Source organism: Cetorhinus maximus, chromosome 5 (assembly GCF_964194155.1).
Source record: "Cetorhinus maximus chromosome 5, sCetMax3.hap1.1, whole genome shotgun sequence".
In the NCBI taxonomy this organism is placed as follows: domain Eukaryota; kingdom Metazoa; phylum Chordata; class Chondrichthyes; order Lamniformes; family Cetorhinidae; genus Cetorhinus; species Cetorhinus maximus.
The window spans coordinates 123,462,620-123,484,694 of NC_135883.1; the positions used below are offsets into that span (position 1 = coordinate 123,462,620).

General features: G+C 43.6%; 1 protein-coding gene across 5 annotated transcripts in view; it reads right to left on the reverse strand.

Annotated features, from left to right (window-relative positions):
- Positions 1-18,246, reverse strand: part of LOC144680902 (actin-5) — a 34,691-nt gene extending 16,445 nt beyond the window's left edge. Inside the window, exons 1-6 of one of the 5 annotated variants that reach the window (XM_078542438.1) lie at positions 18,222-18,246; positions 14,306-14,409; positions 11,257-11,385; positions 5,314-5,398; positions 4,735-4,859; positions 1,000-1,187 (exon numbers count right to left, since the gene is read on the reverse strand). In XM_078542438.1, the coding sequence (XP_078398564.1) occupies positions 1,000-1,187; positions 4,735-4,859; positions 5,314-5,398; positions 11,257-11,385; positions 14,306-14,409; positions 18,222-18,246 (656 nt within the window). Of the gene's footprint in view, positions 1-999; positions 1,188-4,734; positions 4,860-5,313; positions 5,510-11,256; positions 11,386-14,305; positions 14,410-17,753; positions 17,776-18,221 lie in introns of those variants that run through there. The other 4 variants (XM_078542439.1, XM_078542435.1, XM_078542436.1 and 1 more) reach the window with 4 other exon arrangements.
- Between the last annotated feature and the right edge of the window lie 3,829 nt (positions 18,247-22,075).

Genomic DNA, 22,075 nt, shown 5'->3' on the forward strand with positions numbered 1-22,075 from the left:
AGATGCTGCCAGACCTGCTGAGTATTTCCAGCATTTTCTGTTTTTATTACATAAACTAGTGTTGTATTCTCTGGGGTTTGGAAAAATAAGGGGCGGTTTGATCAAAATTTTAAAGATATTAAGGGGAACAGAGAGGGTAGGATACAGAGAACTATTTCTGCTGGTTGAGGAATCTAGGACTAGGGGACATAATCTAAAAATTAGAGCTGGCGCTTCAGGAGTGAAGTTAAGAAACACTTAAAGGGTGGTAGAAGTTTGGAACTTTGTCCCACAAGCGGCAATTGATACTGGGTCAATGGTTAATTTTAAATCTGAGATTGATAGATTTCTGTTAACCAAAGGTATCGAGGGATATAGCAAAAGGCAGGTATATGGAGTTAGGCCACACACCAACCATGATCTCGCTGAACGCCAGAAAAAAGGCTCGAATGGCTAAATGGTCTACATTCCTGGTTCTGTGCTTTGCATGGGATTCTTAAGCAGCCTAAGCAGTGACCATCTCCAAAAGGTATCAAAAGTGCTGGTAACTTGTGTAAAATTAAGCCCGAGGAACAACTTTAGGCCAGCCTCAGGCCTCAATGCTGGTTAGGGTTCCAAAAATGAGCTACGGTATAACAAATTTCCAACCCCATGCTTTTTTTTGCCATAGGGAGACTCCCTTTATTTCTTCTTTCATGGACCATTTGCTCCATTGATGCCACTTCTAGACTGCTAGAAGGTTTATGAACACAGATGGTGCTCTTGACTTCTTTCCCCACATTTCTTAAAATGTGAAGCCTCCTCCTATGGATAAGGCAACGTATCACCCAAGGGAATTACAGACGTGGACCCAGAAAGCAGCAAGCCACACCAGCATGAGATGACTGGCTGTATCAAAAATATGACATTCATAGCTCCTAGACACACAGGATTCAAATAATCTTTGATCCGTTTCCCCAACTTTATGTCACATATCATTATGCTACCAAATAGCAGAAGTAAATTCACATTCCACATTACCTGAACCTCTCATTGCCGATTGTAATTATTTGTCCATCTGGCAATGTGTAGTTTAGTTCTTCACCATTTTCCAAGCCGCCCAGTTCTGCTTCATAGTCTTCAGCAACATAACAGTGCTTCTCTTTGATATCTCGAACAATTTCCTGCTCTGCAGAAGTATTAAATGAATAACCCCTTTCTTTCAGCAGCTGGAAAACCAGAAAGGTATTTAAAATTATTTTTTATTTACTGAGTAGAAAACCAAACTGCAAGGAAATTATTCCCTTTCCAATAAAGCTTTTATAAATGCAACACAATCGCAAGGTTTAATTGGCATTCACTCCTGCTGTGGAGAGGTACTGGTATAATTATATACTTGATACAAAACCAGAATAAAGTACAGCCATTTTCCCATACAGCATTGCTGCCTCCGGTGCAGCAGACAGCCACCTCAAGAAATGTTATTGCTGGGTTCCTCCACAGGCATCAGTGCTACTGGGTACAAACATAAATGACATTGTCACCACAATCTTTTCCAGTCTTAAGCAGACTGGGCTCAGCACTCAGTCCACCACTGCATTTTCATGCAATAGTTGAACACACACTTTCCAATTTCAGGGAAAGGAAACATCCCTAAATGCCCTTGAGAAGGCGGAGGTGACATCACAACTTTCAAACAACTTGACCCCATTAGTACAACGGCTGCATTTCAAAAATAACGAACCGGCTGTAAAGTGCTTTGGGATGTCTTGAGGATTGATAAGGCAATAGTATGACAAATCCAAAGGAAAACGGAGAAAAACCCCTTAAACTTACCTTTTGAAACAGAGATTGGGCCCTCGAAGGCTGAGGACTACAGTTCTCAGTGGGCCCCAGCGGTCTCTGCGCATGCGTCAGCCCTGAAAAGGCCGCACATATGCATATTGTCCTTCTTGCAATATTGTGCAGAGCCGGTCATAGATAAGAGAGGGTGTATGGGGACATCACCTGTGTGTGTCTCGGGCAGTCCATACATACGCGGATGTTCTGCACAACATGAATTGGCCAAATGGTTGGGTGAATTGTTACAACCAGTATTGGACAAGTTTTCCACATACACACTGAAGGACTCCTTCACGTTTGCAAAGACCATACAGGACTTGCATATTGATTGCATTGCTGTGTCCATGTGCTCATTTGAAGGTGCTAGCCTATTCACCAATATTCCACTTAAGGAAACCAAAGATATTTGTGCTGCAGCACTATATCATGGTGATTTGGACCCGCCACCATCACGTGAATCAGTATTCATGGAACTTATGAACTCGACAACTCGTGCAGTTTGAGTTCAGTTTTAATGACACCATGTATGCCCAAATAGATGGTGTTGCCATGGGATCCCCTCTAGGCCCAGCTCTCGCAAACATCTTTGTTGGGCATGAGAAACGGATCTTCAATGGAATGACACCTAACCTCCTACCCCTCGCATATTTCCAATATGTGGATGATATACTTAAATCTGCAGCTGCATGTGATAATTTCTTTACATGCCTTAAAGAGTTCCATTCTGTGCTCATGTTCTGTGAAATGGAGCAGTCAAATGAACTCCCCTTTCTCGACATACTAGTTGAGAAATCTTCCAATCGGTTCTCTACCACGGTCTACCTTCACTAGTCAATATATGCGTTGGGATTCTTACAGTTCCACATGCTATAAGATTGGTCTTATTGGCAACCTTGTAAGTAGGACCCAAGCCATTTGCTCACCATGCAAGCCTGATGCTGAAATAGGCGCATCAAAGGCATCCTGCAGGATAATGGCTACCCTGATCAGATCATTTCGTGTTGTGTATCACGCAAACTCATGAACGGGTCTAAAGCCATCACTTTCGACTCTGAAAAGTGCCCAATCTACCTCAGAATACCCTGGAAGGGTAAGGTATCTCAAAAATTGGAGCAACAGGTGAAGATAGCTATTTCATACTGCTTCTATGCAGAAGCAACACGAGTGGTATTCGCCACTAACAGGATGCTGCCGTCAAGCCAAAAAGATGTCCTGCCTATCACACAAATGTGTAATGTGATATATGAATTTCAGTGCCAGTTTGATGCTAGGTATGTAGGCCATACGTCCCAAAGACTGGTGGATCGTATCAAACAGCGTGTCCCTCCCGCTGTTCGCAACAGGCAAGGTACAGACTGTACTCAACCAGCCGGTGCTTGCAAAACTCGAATCACATTGGATGTGATTCCGCAATTGGACACCATTTGCTAAATAACAGTGTGTTAAAAATTATGCTGACATGGACTAGCAATGCAGAGACTCAGGGTAATGCTCTGGGTCTCAGGTTCGAATCCCACCATGACAGATGGTGGAATTTGAATTCAATAAAAATCTGGAATTTAAAGGTCTAATGATGACCATGAAACCATTTTCAATTGTTGTAAAAACCCATCTGGCTCACTAATGTTCTTTAGGGAAGGAAATCTGCTGTCCTTACTTGGTCTGGCCTACATGTGACTCCAAGCGCATAGCAATATGGTTGACTCAAAATGCCCTCTGAACTAGAGGTGAGTAATAAATGCTGGTCTGACAAATGATGCCCACATCCCATGAACGAATAAACAGTAACAACCCATTTAAGATTGTCAGTTGGGCTCGCAGTGTGACACATTTGGGTGTATTGGAAGCTACATATATTAATACACAGGGCCCTGTTCTTTGCAGACAGAAAGAACAGGTACACACATTGCATCCGTTTCAGTTAAACAAAATAAGTGACATCCATTCGCTGACTCATACCTCAGGGCAATGCCTTGACCAATTAGGGTCAAGCTGCTTAGTTTAAGTTTCAAACAATGCTTGGCAGTTAACTGTCAGTCACCATTAACTGGTTCATTTTCCATGGCAACACCTCTACCAATCAGAGTCCACTTGACAACCAATCAGCACTCTTTTCTCATACAGTATGTTGCTTCCCCTGACATTGGTATTCTTGCAATTGTTCTGATGAGTGCAAGATGAAAAGCTTCAACGTGTCTTTTTTTCATCCATTTTCACGTTCTGTACTACAAAACGACTATACCCATAAAGGTAGAGTTGGGGCAGAGCAGTAGTGTAATATAGTTCATATTTTCTTATTTAATTAGTGTTTAAATGTTTTATTCTGTTTTAAAAAGATCTTCAGCAGACTCCTGTGACTTTGTTCAATATCTGCTCTTTTCTATACAAAAAAATATAAGTTGGGATCTATTAATCCAGGTACCACCCTGGGATCTGACTTGTCATAACAATAGATTATGTTGAAAGGTCTTTTTTCTGGTCTTCTAATTCCACATGGACAAGGTCCATCGTCACCTGCAAATCTGACTATAAAATAAAACTGGATTAGTACAAAGGTCACAAACAAAGTTGTGATGCTGAATCATGGGAAGAAACATCGATACAGGAGTAGGCCATCAGCCTCTCAAGCCTGTTCAACCATTCAATTATATCACGGCTGACTTGTATCTTAATACCATCTGCCTGTCTTTGTTCTGTAATTCTTAATTCCCTCATCTAAAAAAGATAATGTATTTGTGCCATGGTGAATGAATGCCATTACACAGTGGATAGCCAGCATTTTGAAATATTTGTTCTTAGGATGTGGGTGATATCCCAAGTGGCCCTAAGGTGGTGCTGGACCTTCTCCTCAAACAACTCTAGTCCTTACAGGTATGGTGCTCCCACCCAACCCCCTAGATGTATTATCTGTTTTAAAATAAACATTTTACACACCTTTCTTAGATATTCTGTGAGATCTCGACCAGCCAGATTTAAGCGTTGTACAGCATGAGGGAGGCTATACCCTTCATAGACTGGTACAGTGTGTGTGACTCCATCCCCAGAGTCCAAGGTTATACCTGTTATTTGTGGAAAAAAAAGAGGTAATTCAGGGAGTGCTTAAGATTTAGTAATTTGGAGGGGGGGTGGGAATTGGTATCAATTCTTGAAGTAGAACATCAGTTAGCTACTTAAGATATTTGGTGCATTTTTGTACATGAAAGACAGTCTATAAATGTAAGTTGTTGTTGTTGAGCCCTTTGATAAACAGAACCAAAAACTCTAATTCTATAAACTAGGAAAATCAAAGTAATTCATTCAGTTCAGAGAATTCCCATTAAAATAACTTTCCTGTTCTCACATGCCCTTCCTAACTCTTCAAACAGCAAACTGCCTGATGTCAATGCTTGTGGTGCGCAGCACAGCCCCGGAGTTAGCTGATATTGACATTGGGTGTCTCCGACAGGAAGAGTTCCAGGACTAACATCCCTCCTCTCGAACGTGTACATTTTAAAAAAAAACATGCTTATATACCTGTTGTCCTCCCTGAAGAATAAAGTGCTAAGACAGCTTGCATCGCCACATAAGAAAAAGGCACATTAAAGACTTCAAACATGATCTCAACCATTCGCTCTCGGTTCTGGTGTGGGTTCATGGCTGCCTCAGTCAGAAGGACTGGGTGCTCTTCTGGGTCAACACGGAGTTGATGGTAAAATGTGTGATGCCAGATCTGAAATAAATAGACTCATCATTAGTCGTTTATTGTTTTCATCAAACCATAGTCAACGAAACACACTTTAGTGGAATACTCTTTAACGGTCAACATGGCTCCATGTCAACACTCTCACCTCTGAATCCGAATGTTTTGAAATTAATCCTTGCAATGAATTTGGAAGCTTAATCCTGACTCATAATTTGTTGCAGTACTGAGAGACTGCTGCATTGTCGCAGTTTTTGTCTTTTGGGTGGGATGCTAAATTGAGGCCAGGTTCAACATGTAAATGATTCTTGGCATTATTCGAAAAAGAGCAGGGGAGTTCTCCCTAACGTCTTGCCAATTTTTAATCCTCAACCAGTAACTGGCCCTTAATCTCGCTTGATGTTTGTGGGAACTTGTTTTGTGCAAATTAGATGCTGCCTTAACTAAATAACAGTCATTTCAATATCTGTGAAGCACTTTGGGCTACCTGGAGGATGCAAATAGGTACACCGTCTCAACTCTGGCTATCCGAAAACCGGACAGTTTTTTTAAGCTGCCATCTCTTGACTTTCCCTCCTCACCGACATCTTTGGTCTAACTGTACGGGGCTGGCTAATTCATTAGAACTGCTCCCACTCCACCACCATCACTTCATTGAAGTCCAGCCAGAACTCCATTTACAGAGCTTCACACTTCCGGCAAAGTAACACTGACGGACCTGAAGCGGCTCCAAAGGATTTCCGGCTTATCTTGCAACATCGGCCTGAATTTTACCCTTGGCAGGTGCGTGTGATCAGTGGGACCAGTCGGGAAACAGGCCCCGGCCTGTGATTTCACACTGGATGGCCAATTAAGGGCCACCCAGCGTGAAACGTGTCTTCCAAATGGTCGGGAGGGGCCGGGCGGGGCCTTTCGGGCACCAGGGCCAATGGTGACCCTGCGGACGGTTTAAAAACGGCACAGGCAGCTCCTTGAAGGTTGCCAGGGAAGAACGTATCTTCTATGCTCTGGAGAGTGAATCCAAGGCCTCAACTGCAGCTGGAGACACCAGGCAGGAGGGCAGGTTGGGTGGGCACTCAGCACCCCCCGCCCCTTCCTGGTTTTCAGACAAGTGCCTTGCGGTGCTGTTGGAGGAGATGGCTGCCAGGAGGGACACCCTTGTCTCCAGAGATGGAAGGAGGAGGCCACCGCACCAGACAAAAAAAGCTTGGGAGGAAGTGACAGCCCAGGTCAGCAGCCACGACGTTGTGCGGCGCACATGGGTACAGTGCCGCAAAAGACCTGCTGCGCTCGGTAAGGCTGCATGCTGTGCTTGCATGGATCAGTGTGGTGAAGTGTTAAGGGTTGGCCGTCACCCTGTGGAGCTCAGGGGTGTTAAGAGTCTGAGTGCCAACTGTCAATGACGCCGGAGCTGGCCAAGGGGGTGATCCCTGACTGCTTGGACTGGGTGCCTTGCAACTCGAGGGCCACGACTCGGATGTGCCCTGCCAGGTGCTCCTCAGGTGGGGTTGGCCAGGCTGCAATGGTGCTGCAGGTAGAGAGTGGGCTAATCAATGCTCCTCTGTCCTTTCAGGAGAAGATGGCTGATAACAACATTGAGAGGTCATGGACAGGCGGAGGGCCCCCAAACCTCCTAATCCTTTAGCAGATATGAGCAGGACTCCTTGAAGCTGGAGAGGCGCCACCGCCTCGGTCGGCCGGTTGTGGAGAGGCTGGTAAGAGATGAAGGTAAGAGTGCAGTGCACAGAGGTGAGAGTTTCAGATGCTGCAAACATTCGTGTGTAGTCTCTTCATTGATGGGAGCCTCAAAACTGGATTCCCCATTGATCATTGAAAGACGATGACACCATGATGCAGATCTCCATTGTGTCACCAGGGTGCTTGGCATGCACAGTGACAGGGTGATGACTGAAACTAATGATATGTCGTTGTTCTCCCTTAGATTCACCATCAGGCACTCATTCGCAGGACCCTGAAGAGCCACCCCTGACACCAGAGGACTGCTGGGTTTCAGCTGCACCTGCGTCACACCCGCTCTCTGAACCAGGCATCAGCGCAGATACCAACACCTCAGTGGGCTTTATATCTTCAGCTAGGATGTTGGTGCACAGCGCTGAGGGCATTTCACACTTGCTTGAGATGCAGGTGGAGGCAGAGAGTGCCCAGGGCGCCAGCAGTCAGAGGACTGCTGGGGGCCAGGACGATGCTTAGTTGACGGCAGATGATGAGCCTCTGGAGTCGTCCATTAGGCGGCAGATGCTGGATGTCCAGCGAGATGTGTGGGAGGATCCGACAGAGATCCATGACGGTATGTGTGCCATGGTCTCTGTTGTGGAGGAGTCCATGTGGAGCATGAGCACTGCATTGACCCTCATGGCCGAGCGCACTGCCTCCTCCATTGAGAAAGCGACGACTCTCATGGAGAGGCAGCTCCAGGAACAGAATCAGGGGTTCCTTGAGTTGCGCTCAGATCTGCAAGCCCTCAGATGGGCAATGGCCTTAGGTGGTCAGTGTCAGTGTGGGAGATGGATGAGGCACCCAATATCCCAGCTAGGTGCCTGTCCATCACTGGCGAGCAGAGAGGTCCAGTGAAACCTCACATAGGCACACAACCTGCTTGTTGCCTTTACGGGCTCCTCTCAGGGCACTCTGGATGATGGCAGCAGCTCCTCCACCCCTCCGCCAGTGACCGTGGCATCTGATGGGGCTAGGATGACTGGGGAGCTGTCATCCGTGGCACTGGCCGCTCCCTTCAAGGCGGGACCTGCACAGGCTCCATTGGTCAGAGGATGACTACCAAGGTCATCAAGGCCCACAAGACAGCAGAGTTAGCAGAGCAGCAGGCTGTCTCCCATGCCACTGCCAGCGAGCAGGGGGGCACCAAGACGTAGGATTCGTAAACGTAAGTTTAAGGCACCAATAGCACAAGAGGGACTGGTCACTGGTGATCTTCTGTTCTGTAATGTTTTGTTTATATTCACTGGTGTGGAAATGAACACCAGAGATGGTAATGTTAATTTGTTTTGAGTGTGAAAATTACATCAATTTTGTTTTTGTCGTAATGGCCTGAGTATGTTTCACCTTTTTGTTGGTGCAGGGTACGCCAGTATGTAATGCTGCACGTGAGTGGCTCAAAACTTTATTGCACAGGCACTGAGTGGACTTTGGGATCAAAGGAAAGGGTCATTTCAGACATCCGGGATGGAGGCGGCAGCCCTGGCATGAGGTGGAAGCAGATCTTTGGCAGCCTAGCTGAAGGAATGTTGGACCAAGGCGTTCTTGGTGTCCCTGCCTCCTTGAAGGATACAGAGGTCGGCCTCCACGCCCTCAGTGTTCTCCTCACCGTGCTCCTCTTCTGACTCACCACTGGATTCATCCTCTGTGGCCTGTGGAGCTGCTTCAAGATCCTCTTCTTCCAGTGGGACCCCCCCTTGACAGTGCCAGATTGTGGAGAGTGCAGCATGAAACCACTATCAGAGACACCTGCTCTGGGGGGGCATTGTCGTGCTCCCCCTGAATGGTCCAGGCATCGGAAGCGCATCTTCAGGAGACCTATGGTCCTCTCTATCACAGCCTTTGTGGAGGCATGACTGGTATTGTAATGCTGCTCTGCCTCTGTTCTTGGGTGGTGGAGAGGTGTCATAAGCCACCTTTTCAACGAACAGTCCTTGTCACCCAGCAGCCACCCATCCAGTCGGGCTGGAGCACTGAAGAGCCCCTGCACCTGGGAGTGTCTCAGGACTTACGCTTCATGGGAGCTACCAGAGTACCTTGCACAGACTTGCAGAATCTGCATCCTATGGTCACAAACTATCTGCACGTTCATGGAGTGGAAGCCCTTCCTGTTGACGAAGGCACCGGGCTCACCCGCTGGTGCCTTGATGGCCACATGTGTGCAGCCAATGGCACCCTGGATGTGGGGGAACCCAGCAATCGCTGCAAAGCCTCTGGCTCACTCTGCCTGACTGGCCTCGTCCGTATGGAAATGAATGAATGTCAGTACCCGCCTGAACAGAGCTTTTGTCACCAACTTGATACAGCTGTGGACAGCTGACTGGAACACTCCACACAGATGCCCCAGTGGCCCCTGGAACAAGCCAGAGGCATAAGTTGAGGGCCACTGTGACCTTCATATCAGAGCCACTGATATGGGGTTTCCACGCACACAGTCGGAGCTGATCTCAGGCCCGATCATATGACAAATGGAGGTCACAGTCTCCCTGGGGAGACGGAGCCTGCTTCGGCAATGCACCTCAGACATATTGCATTAGCTGCATCGCCACCTTTAAACCCTGGCAGCAGGACAGTGGTGTCTTCTGCGGCTCCTTCCGCCTTGGACTACCTGCTGGTCCTGTGCCCCTTGTGCCTGCGCCCATCCTCCCACAGGTCCCTCCCCTGGAGGCTGCATTGGGACACCTGGCCTCCTCTCCCTTCTGCCCCTCTCTTCCTCCTCCTCGGAGGTGCCTCCAGGAGAGAGCACAATGCCTATTACCAGGGTAACAGAAGGCTGTCTGATACCTGGAAGGGTCCACACGGTCAAAATTATTCGGGGGCCTTGGTCACCCTGCAACCATGTCTCTGTAATAGCTATCAAGTCATATTCGTTAATTTCTATTTGTGCCGTCAACTCATCTATCTTGTTATAAATGCTGCGTGCATTCAGATAAAGAGTCTTCAGCTTTGACTTTTTACCATTATTGCTCATTCTGATTCTGATTTCTGCTGCACGCTTTTGCTTATATTTTCTGCCCCTTCCTGTCACACTTTGGTTATCATTTGCCTCTTCACTACCCTGCACCTCTGCTCTCTCACTTCTTTTTGATTTTTTAAACTTCCCCTCAATTGAACCCTCCCCTCCCACCAATTAGTTTAAAGTCCCATCTACAACCCTAGTTATATGATTATTCACCAAGGACACTGGTCCCAGCATGCTTCAAATAAAGCCCGCCCCAATGCAACAGCTCTCTCCTTCCCCGGTACTGGTGCTAGTGCCCCATAAATTGGAATCCATTTCTCCCACACCAATATTCTGGAGCCACATGTAGGCCAGACCAGGTAAGGACGGTAGATTTCCTTCCCTAAAGGATATTAGTGAACTAGATGGGTTTTTACAACAAACAACAATGGTTTCATGGTCACCATTACTGAGACTAGCTTTTCAATTCCAGATTTATTAATTTGAATTTAAATTCCACCAGCTGCCGTGGTGGGATTTGAATCAAGTCCCCAGATCATTAACCTGGGCCTCTGGATTACTAGTCCAGCGACATTACAGACGATTCACTCACGTTCTATTCAGAGGTTAGCACCGAAGCAGTGTTTAAGGATGTAATTATTAATTGGAATCCAATTCCCAAGTTCAGAAATTTTAATTGGCGAAGTTTAAAGAAAGCTCAATTCCCTTGTAGGTTATTCTGGGTGTTATTTTTACACAGTTGTCAACCCATTTAAAATTTGACACTAAACCAAATAGAATAAGTTAGCTTTGCAATTGTAATTGGGCTTCACCAATTGGAGTTGAAACACCCAGATCCAAGCACTTTCCAGTCAGGATAACAATCAGAACTGGGAACCCTAACTAGTTTTAACCAGCTTGCTCACCCAATCATTTATAATACCCAACTGCTGCTCTGGCCAAGATCAGCTAACCAAACACTGGGGAAATCATACCTGGAGTCTTATGGTCTATACGGGGTAAAGGGCCTAACCCATTAGGCTTTGGAGAAATATCTAGTAAAAACAGCTTTCAAATTTGAGTCTATTTCAATCAAGCGTACCTTTTCTATTTCATCCCAGTTGGTCACAATTCCATGTTCCAATGGGTAGTGCAAGGAAAGAATGCCTCGCATGTGTTGAGCATCATGGCCAATGTAAAAATCTTGTCGATTCCTCCCACGACAAACATTCTGAAGACAAAATAAACAGGATTACAAAACAGGTTTGCTCTGGCATTAGAGACAGGCTGTTACACTCAGGGGTAATTTTCCCAGTTCACAATGCTAGGATTATGCATCCATTTGTAAAATTGTGGACAGTGCAAATTCTGAAACATTCATCTATACACAATTATGTTTTGCCCTCCCAGATAAAGAGTTTCTCAGCATACTTCACAAGGGGCACAGATGGATCACAATAAGAAAAGATTGGATATGCGAAACATCTTTCAGGAAGGCTTAAGAAGAGGGAGGTGAAATTCCTCTTGGGCAAGGCAGTCCACTTTACACTCTGTCCAATTTTCCTTTCCAAATGGACGGACAATCCTCCATTATAATCACCCAAGATGAATTTCACCCCCAAAATGCTTTAAAAAAGGGAATTTCAGAAGAAAGAGATGAAAATCTGTAGCTGGTGCTGAGGGGCTAGAGGAGCACGGAGTGGTGAGTTGGCTGGGTGTGGTGGTGGTGGCGGTGAGGGGTGGAAAAGAGAAAGAGAACCATAAGCTAGAAACAGTAGAATGAAACTGGACTAGAGAGAGTGGCCACCACCCCAATCTCCCTCCCCCACTGCAGTTGCCTCCCTCCAACCCCTTCTGGGAGGGCAGGTTGGCCACGAGTTAACCCTATATTTCACTAGGCAGAAGATGGTGAACAGAAGCAGAATGTCCATTTGGGGCATGCACCAGTGGCCTGGCCTTCAAAATGGATGGGGCCCATTGCTGGCAGGAATGGGCAGGTGTCTTGCTCATTGTTCCATTCCTAGACTTAATACAGGGACAGAACTTGCAAAGTACATGAAGAATCCAAGTTTTGAAATAGGAGAGGGTGGAGGAGAAAGGGAGGCTTTGCAGGTGGCCTTGACTGTGAAACAAACAATTTCATTAGCTTCCCACATTGTCAATCAGAGCTGAGGTTGTGGTGAATGTGGGTGCTGGATGAAGAGGTGTTTTCTGACAGTGGTGATAGGATTAGGGCCATCTTTGCCCTCCAGAGTGATGTTGGAGCAATAGGAGCATTTGGCCATGAAGAAAAAGAGGCTTATGGTGGTCCAGAAAGATTTGAAAGTATGCAGTCAAGTGGGACTCATACAATCCAGCCTTCTTCCCACACACTTGGAGCATGGAGCTAAATACCAGGAATTGGTGGGAATAAAAAATAATCAAAAATGGAGACAAAGCAGACAGAGAATCATTGAGCAGATTTGCTTATGATCCATGGCAATCTATGTGCAATTCAGAGCAGGGCCCGGAGAGGATGACGCAGGCTGTGCCAGACACCAGGGTTCGGGGCTAGGGGGAGCCCGGACTCGGTGTTGTAACGGTATCCAGAGTGAGCAGCCAGACCTGAAAGACTATTTTTTTTAAAAATCAGAACCATCAGCCTGAGAGTTCCGATTTTTAAAAAGCCGGGTTTTTCAGCTTAGTTTCAATGAGCTGCTGTGCTGCTGCTTCTGATTTTCGGCAGCTTCGTGGTTCCGAATTTGAAAAACCCGCCAAAACACCACGAAGTGCCCAAAGGTCAGAAGCAGCAACTGAGTGTGTTCTTGATTGAAGATTTGTTCGAAAGCTGGTAAGTACCTTAGGTCGTTTTAGAGCTAGTTGGATGCGGGGGGGATGGGGACGGGGGACTTGCTGATCAAGAAAACACATACAATGGTGAACCATTCAGTCTTTTGTCCTCTGGCCTCTTAAAAGCTGTGTCACACAGAGACACCCGAGGGCTCCAACGCTTCTCACTGACAGTGAAGACCTATGTTGATCAATCATTCCTCTTTGTTGCTCAGGAGTCATTTAGCTTTCTACCCTGTGAGATTACTGATAAAATAGAATCTAATTACATCCTTGTATGAAATAGTTATATTGAATAATATCATGAACCCAGGCAGCAGAAAGTTTTCTACTTCTTCTACTGAATGAAAAAGTTCTTGTACAGTTTATCCGGGTCACAAATATTATTCTTCCTCCCAAATATGAATTTACTGTCACCGTGTCCATGTAGTGCAATGTGCAGAACATGTTAGTGAGAGCTGAGGCAGTCACCAAAATCAATGTTATCATCTGCACAGATGATATAACAAACCAATGGGATATTTACCTATCAAATTAATAATATTGCATGATGCTGTTAAAGTAAAATTTGTACTCTGATTTGTTTAATAGTCATGGTGGGATCACCTAGAGGCTGCACACAAACTAACACTGTTAGTGTTACTAACACTAACACATTGTTGCTGCTGTTAATATTAATGACCCACACTGCATATACATTGGACAATATTTGTAACCAGATGCCAACAATGGGCATTATCATTTTACTAGGACCTTTCTGTGATTGTTTGGTGAATTGACTGGTGAATCTGCAAAGCGTAAAAAATATCACGCATGATTGAAGGAGATGGTTACAGGAGTGGCAGGGGAGGGGTGGGCAACAGTGGTGGGAATAAGGGGCCCATAAACAGGAGCACCAGGACCCATGATGGATTTTTTTTTTGCAATATTTCAATTCAAGTGAACAGATAATTCAATGCAAACAACTTTTGAATTAAGAAATATAATTTGTTAATGGCATTTATAAAAAATAGCCAGGTAAAACAAACTTCTCAGAAAAGTAATCTGTAGATCCAATCTGGAAGATAGCTTGTTATATGATGTGATAAGCTCATTAATTGGTAACCCCATTAAGTTTTATGGTTAATTACCATTTAAGAAACCAGCAAACTAGAATAGATTGACAGTACAGTAATTTTCTTCAGCATAAAAGATAGTTTCCCTAAAGGCTACTGTTAAATATGCTGCAAAATCTGGCATTGTAGATGACTTTCTTTCATAAAATAGACTTAAAGTTTATGATTAGTCTGGGTGCTTCCTAATAAGCTGATAGCAATATTTACCTCATATTTGGGTCGTCCAATGACTGTTGGAAATATAGTAGTTGGTAGGTCCTGATTTGCAAAGCCAGCTTTCATCAGTCCAGAGCCTGTGTCTAGTACAACTGGTATGTTATAATCACAAGCCTGCCAGTGGCAGAAAATACACGTGTTAATGGCCTTTACTCATTTCCCACTCTAACTGATGATATTCTGAACTTGAAATTGGCCTGTATGCAGTGGTGGACCTTGAAAAATGCATTGATTTTGCGATTCACATTTTTAAAACAATGGAGTAAAACAGGTCAATAATGTGTAAATTGTGTAGGATATGGTAACAAATATTATACAAAACAAAAAGGAACAAAATAAGGAAATGCCAAGTCTCACAATTCACTTTTGTATGTGCACTGGGCAGTGTTTGGGTAGGATAAAAATTTATAATCAGTTATTCAAAGAGACCCAGGAAATTCATTTTGGGGGGGTGGGGAGTTGCAGGGAGAAAGTGGAGCAGCAATCTCTGGTCTCGATGAAAGTGTTGCTCTTAAAGCTGATCTTTTGCTTTCAAAGCAGAACCAGCATACAGCAATTCCAAACTGTGGATCAAAGATTAACTCAGTGGACAAAAATTGGACATAGAGTGGGAAAGGGTAGAACGGTGGGAACAAGTGCCAACAGAGCAGGCAGGGTCATTTGGCACAGGAATGACTGGCAACTCCATAACCTCCCAGGAACATTCCCCAATGCAGAACAAGGGTTAAAGACCTCATATGGTCGCAAAGGGGGCGGGGGATGGTCTGATGACTGTAAACTGCCATCAATGCACATTTTGTACACTTTAAAGAGTCAACATTAATTTCCCTTAAAATTATATTCACTGGTATCATCCTGCATATTAAATGATCCAATATGACACACTCACACGGAAGACTTCAGTTAAGTGTGTCTAATATCCTACAACAAATGCATGCCAGGTTCATTAATTCATTGGGATTACCAAAACAGAAGTGATGAGACTTGTCAAATAGTTAACAAATTCAGCAGTCTGACAACAAGAAGCTTTTTTTTTGTTATACAGTAAAAAATTTACTCCTTTCATAAAATTTTGATATGACGTTTATCAATAGGGTGGCCAGATGACAGGAGGAAGAGGCAAATCAAATCCTAAGAACTCATGCAGCTACTGCTGTAAGGAATGGGAAGACCTGCACCCACAGAAGATTTATGTTGACCAAGTGCTAATGGTCAAAGGTCGGAAATAGTTTCTCTTTTGAGGCTCTTACTCTGAGAAGACACTTACATGAGCTTAACAGGAACAGCAAATGGACAAGAGGAAACATATTACATTTCTTAGTCTTTTTATCTACATAGATGCCAAAAGCAAGAGAGAGAGGGGGCGGCTTCACCGTTTAGCAGTGCTAGCAGAAACTACCCACTCTATTGTGAATCATGTCACTTGCACTCGCTAGCCCAGATAAGTTAACTCAGGGTGATTCAGATAATCGAGATGAAGAATTGACACGACGATTCAGGATTCACAAGGAAATGACTGGTAATGAAGTGGAACACAATATACCTGAGCAGTAGGAGAGGTTAAGACTTGGCCGTTGCACATTCAGACAATGCTCTCAAGGGTCCTGCTATAAAATGCTTGTAGCACAAAAGAACCATATGAAGGCACTGCAAGGATGCTGAAGGAGTGTGTCAGATGGTAGTGAGGATGACAGAGTCCATTGCCATCCTTTATAACACTATCAGAGGGGCTCCTCTATAATGTAGAGCACCTGGAGTTAAGTGGCAACTCCTGGAGTTTATGTATATATCCACTGATATGTTGAGGGATAATTTTCTATGTTTATGCTCCAGTGACTGGCTATCTCTGCAATACTGATCTGACTTTTAAAAAGCTTGCATGCTTTTGTTTCAAAATGACATTGGTTGTTGACATATTGGCCCAGATTTTGCACTCGTAATGATGGCAAAAGCATTTGCCACCATTACAACTGCAAAACTGACAGCAATCTCTGGTGTCTGCACATGGAAAACTAAATATGGAAATCTACAATTTGCGGTCAGTGATTCCCAGCTTCTCCACAGGGTGTGGTGAAGTTGGAAATTTTAATAGATAAGCTATCCTTAATCCTTTTTTCCCCTCCCTAAGTTCAGTAAACTTTGTGTTATCTGGCACTCTACCAACCAGAATTCTCTACTAACTGGAGTTTCTGATTGCTTGATTTTTTAAAAAAGCTGGTCACTTTCAGTATTCAGATAATGCATTATTTTAAAAAAAAAACTAATAATAGTAACTTGTCCCCTGTCAGTCCCACTCTCACAACTGCTAAAAGTTGTCAAGCTTGTGGGGAGTTATCTGCGGCCTGCCTTCACTCTGGTCTCAGCCTCCCATTGTTCTGCAGCACCAAGTTCCCTCAGCGCCGCTCACTTGATTCACGTGCTCCTCCACCTCTCGTGAGACCTCAACGCTGGTACATTTATATCACAGATACTGCAAATTAGGGTTGCCTCATTATGGCTAATCCTCTCAATCTATTTTATAACATCGCTTTTCTTTGGAAGAGTGCAGAAAAATCAATTTAGAGTTATTTCGAGAAAAAAAAAGTACCCTTTCACAACTTCCTGTGTGGTTTAGTTCATTGTGGAGATCCAGGCATTTGATTTGGTGGGGCTGGGCTGGCAGGGGGGGGATGAAGGAGGAAACATTTCCTTGGCATGCTGTTTTGAAATCAAATCAACTCATTCTTCGTAAATCTTCCTCTGTTGTCCTTAAAAGTTCTCATTCCCCAAAAAAGCCAAATAAGACCAAAATTCAAGCTTCTCAGAGACTTTTCTCATATAACTGAGATCGCAAAATTGCATTACAACAACAATGTATAAATAGCTGTCCTATTAAAACAATCATCTTTGGTTACCTTCATAACGGATACTTGAAAAACGTGTGCATTGATTGGTGGTTTATGTACCACCGATACCTTTGCAAGACAATCTTCAAATACAGGATGCAAGGCTCGATTTGAACTATCGCGTATATGGCTTGTTTCACCAATTATATGTAAAGAGTCCTTCTGAGTCTCAATGCTTCTGGATTCATCAGACTGCAACATCTCAAATATGCAATCCTCTCTTGATCCTAAGCTCTTTAGGCTAATTGCACTGGTTTTTAGTATTGCTTCATTAAATAAGGGAATGTGTTGTGAATCACATTTACTTTCACCATATACATCTGACTTTACTACTAATTGGGAGTCTTTTTCCCCAAAATACATTTTTCTAATTGCGGTGTTTACAAAAGAGCTTGCTTCAGTGATAGAATCATCTTTCTCACAATTTACTTGACCGATATGCATGTTTGTTGAGCTGTCAGACAAGTTGGAAGAATTTTTGCCTACATGGTCCTTTCTGATATCTTCTGCTTGATTTTTGTTACCTATCTGTGGATTTGGTTCAGGTGTTGCACTAGCGCTCATAGGCTCTTGCATTTTGGACTCCGTTGAAACTGGACAGCTTCCCACAAACTCTGAAAACTCTTGATGTTCACCAGGTTTCCTTAAAGCACTGGAATTTTCCGAGCACTGTTTTGGGCAAGTTTTGGTTTGGCACAGTTTAATAGTTTTTCGGGGTTTGGGCACTGGAACTCTCAGCTGGTCTTCCTTTCCACTCTTCATCATTACAGCATCTCCAAGAGAGTCACTGTAGGAGTGCTGAGAAGATGCAGAGGCCAGAACCATTTCCACTTTCACAGGTATGCTAGTACGTAGCGCTGCTATTGGCTTTTCTTTAGTTTGCACAGCTAGATCTCTTCGGCTTTTACAGCCAGCTTTATAGCTTTCATTATTTTCAATGGTTTCATTTTTATTTGAATGAATGGCCTGCACAAAAATTTCATTATCTAGATGAGTATCAAATGTCTGGTCATCTTTTGTATCTGTTGCATCACTTTCTTCTTTCATAGCAACAGCATTATTTAAAACTGGACCAAGAACTTGGTCTCGCAAGTAATTTTTTTTGGAATATATTTTTTTGGCCGCCTTTTGTTTTGAGCTATGTACTTCCTTTACGTGTGGAGGAGTTTTGTCTGAGGTATGCTTGATGCAAGATCGGTCCTGACTGGAGTCCGAATCAAAACCATTTACAGGGTAACTCAGTTTACTGGGCTTTACATTCATATCTGTTAACCCAAATTGGCTTTTTACTTCAGCTCTCGGGCTAGGTTTTGAATAAGAACTCAGAACTCGTGCAGATGGTTTTATGGTTCTTTTCGTTTGATTAGCACATCCTGTCTTTGAAGATATTTGTGGCAGTTTCTTTAAATTCTTGTACTTCATTTGTTCTTCTCTAGCTAGACTTTGCTCCATTTTCTCAACCTCTTTCCTTTCTCTCTCCAGCTCAGTCAAGAACTTTATTCTGTCTTTGTTTGGGTTTGACTTGCCTGAATTTTGCATTGGAACATTCTGCTCTTCCTCAGAGGAACACAGCTCTCTTATCTTTAAGTTCTCTTCCAGAATTCTGTCCTCAATTTGATTTAGCTCTTTCAATTCTTGCAGTAACCTGGGGTTATTGTGTAAGCCCCAGTCTGACCCTGGGGTTGAAATATTAGCTTTACAGTCTGTTGTGAAAAACCCACTGTAAGGTTTGAAGCTTCTTTCTTGCTGGATGCACTTGATATCACAAGCTAAATGTGAATGGGTGCAACTGAAATGACATTCCTGCTGTTCCATTTCTGGCCACTCATAGTCCTCCAATCCAATTACTCCAGCTTCTGAAAGCTCACTCAGGGACATCATGACCTGGAACAAAAGATTCTTCAGTAAATGAGTTACTTAAAAATACTAAAGATCAGGAGATTGAGTAAGTGAATTTGCACATTGTCCTCTCCACATGAGAAATGGGCTAATCCTAACCCAGACTAGGTGGAGGCCAAAAATCAATCCAATATGTGACATCTCAAAACGATTTATATTGAGCATGGGCCAGTGTAAAAACTAGGCATATTTGACACAAACTGACAGTCTCACTCAAAGAGTCTATAAAGATGTCTGTTAATCTGACATGGGTGCATTGGTGAAGTGTCTTCTAAGGCTGAGGATTAAAATACTTCAATGGGGCAGCACACACCTGGTTTATGCTTTGCCCGACCTACAACTACTTGACACTGACTTTAGGTAGCAAATTGGAAAAGGGTTCAATTCCCCAGGACTCTCATTTCTCAACCTGAGCGCAAAGAACAGTCTTCATGTCAAATTTCCCATGTTAAATTGCCCTTGCTTCATTTATGGCTCCTATAAAAGAAGACACTACTAGAGAAAAAAAAAGTAATAGTATGTAAGTTTAACCAAATGATACCATTTTACAAAGATCTTTAATGGGGGCAGTTACTTGTCTTCAGCGCTTCTGGCATACCAAAGCAAAAGGGATGGTGGGAGGTGAGAGATATGCCCTTATGCCTGAATTTGTGACATGCACTCCTTGTATGCAGAGCTGTGCACAAAAAGGAATGCAGATGCCAATCATCTGTCCTGACGTTTTCAAGAAAAAAGACATTCCCAGTAGCGTAATGTTGTCTGTGTAGGGACAATGTCTGCAATTTCCTGACATGCGGCGCATGATCCCCAAGAATTTTCTGTCCATTAATTCTAATAGATGGAAAATCGTTGTGGGTGATACTTATATTTGTGTGCCAGATAGACAAGGTCCTTGCCAGGAGCATGTATTCAGAAGATTATTCCTATAAATTTCATCACAATCTAAAAAGAGCAGTGCTAATGATGGAGGTTAAACAGGTTGTGAACTTAAAATAATGCTTGAATTCAACAATGTTTTCAGATGTCCAACCCAATTATTAAAATAAACTTTCACCTGCAGGAGAATCAATTAAGTGAAAGTGAGTCAAACATCTGGCTACAGCGCATCACAAAAAAATCCCAGGGAAATTATTCTGGAGAGGACTACCTTCTCGTTTCTCACAGTGTCTTGGTCTCTGTGCACATCAGCTACTGTGCTGTATTCTTCAATATCACCATAGCATTCACTGTCTTCCAACTGTAAAAGAAACTCCAGTTCCTTTTCTTGCCTGAGCACATCTTCTTCCTCCTGGATCCAAAAGATGGGATCATTTTAAGTCCTGTAAAACCTATGTTATTATTCATATTGTTGGCACTAAGCAAATAACTGGAAGTCACTGGCTTACAGGCTGTAGTTCTCTCGAATAATGATGGGACTACGCAGCATCAAAAGCCAAAAGACAGGTTTACTTTTTGGCTGCAAGACCCTTCCTTTAACTCCACTTACTTCCACCAGATAAGAAGTGTCAGGCTGGGGGAACCACACGGATTTTAGCTATGCCAGTCTTTTCTAGGGTATGATGAACGTTGTTTGTTCTAGTCCTACTCAGACTATCTCCCTGTCCTCTGTTTCAGTTACACTGATGTCTGTGCCAGTAATGTTTGATGTGATTTTGCAATATGGCCTGATCTAGATATTTTCATGAATTGTGTTTCAAATTTCCACCCATCCTTCAGTTTCATATACCTTTCATTCTTCCTTTCTTATTATAATCCTACCAATTTCCTTGATTATCTGGATTATTATTATTCCTAACTCGCTTCCTGCAAGCACACATTCTCTTTTCCCAGTTTCTCCATCTCTATTGAAACTACTCTGATGATATCACTGTCCATAACAGAGCTTCAAAAATATTTTCTTTTATTCACAGCCAATGATTCTCCTCCACTACAGTGGAAGGGTCATTTGACCAGGTCTATCCCATTTCCCGTGTTTCTGCCCTGATTCCATCTCCCTGTTAAAGTTGGTCTCTGGTTTGAGTGGGACATTAGGTGAGAAAGATCCATTCATAGGACCTTGAAATGCACAAATTGGCTGCCATGTTTTCTACATCAGAACATTTCAAAAATATTTAATTGGATGTAAAGTGCTTTGGGATGTCCTAAGGTAGTGAAATACATTATATAAACATGCATTTCTTTCCTTTACTTATGGTTAATGGCCAGTGGTCTCTGCTGGAAGGACTCACGTTTAGACAGGATCAAACTTTGCTGACATGGGCTCTGCAGTCACATGAACTGCTGACACCCACACTTGAGGCTTACTCATTAACAACAGTCACTTTGCTGAAATACTAGAAGCCAGCAGAGTGCCCATGGCACAATATTCTGGCATTGAGTCATGCCTTCAGGAGTGGGGAGGAGCAGAGGAAATATTGAACGTTGAAGTAAAATTATTGACAGGATATTTAGTTCATAACAGAAAAGTCATAGGATTTAAAAAAAACAAACAAGAATTAAAGCAGTGTGCTACATACCCTATCTTCTGCATCTCCAAAGTCAAAGCTTGAATCCAGTTCTAAATATCATTTGTAAATCATCAACTAATAAAGATGCTGTGCTGTGAGCCCATATTCCATTCAAGGTCACTTACTTCAACTCCTGCAACACTGCCCATCTCTATTTGTCCTTTACCTCCACTGCTGCCAAACCTCTTAGCCACATTGTCATCACCTCCAGACTTAATTTTTACAACACCTGCGTCCTCTGCCACTAAACACTTACCTTTCATAAATCCCAAATCATTCAAAGCTCTGTTCCCCACATACTGTCACGCATACCCATCCTTGCAGACCTAGCTTGCCCTCACTTCACCCTCGTTTACAAATCATTGTCATTATCTACAAATCACTCCTCGGCCAGCACCTTTCCCTTCCCCCACACCCTCCAACCTCCGCAACCTTATCCAGCCCCTCATTCCCCTGCCACGATCTCTTAT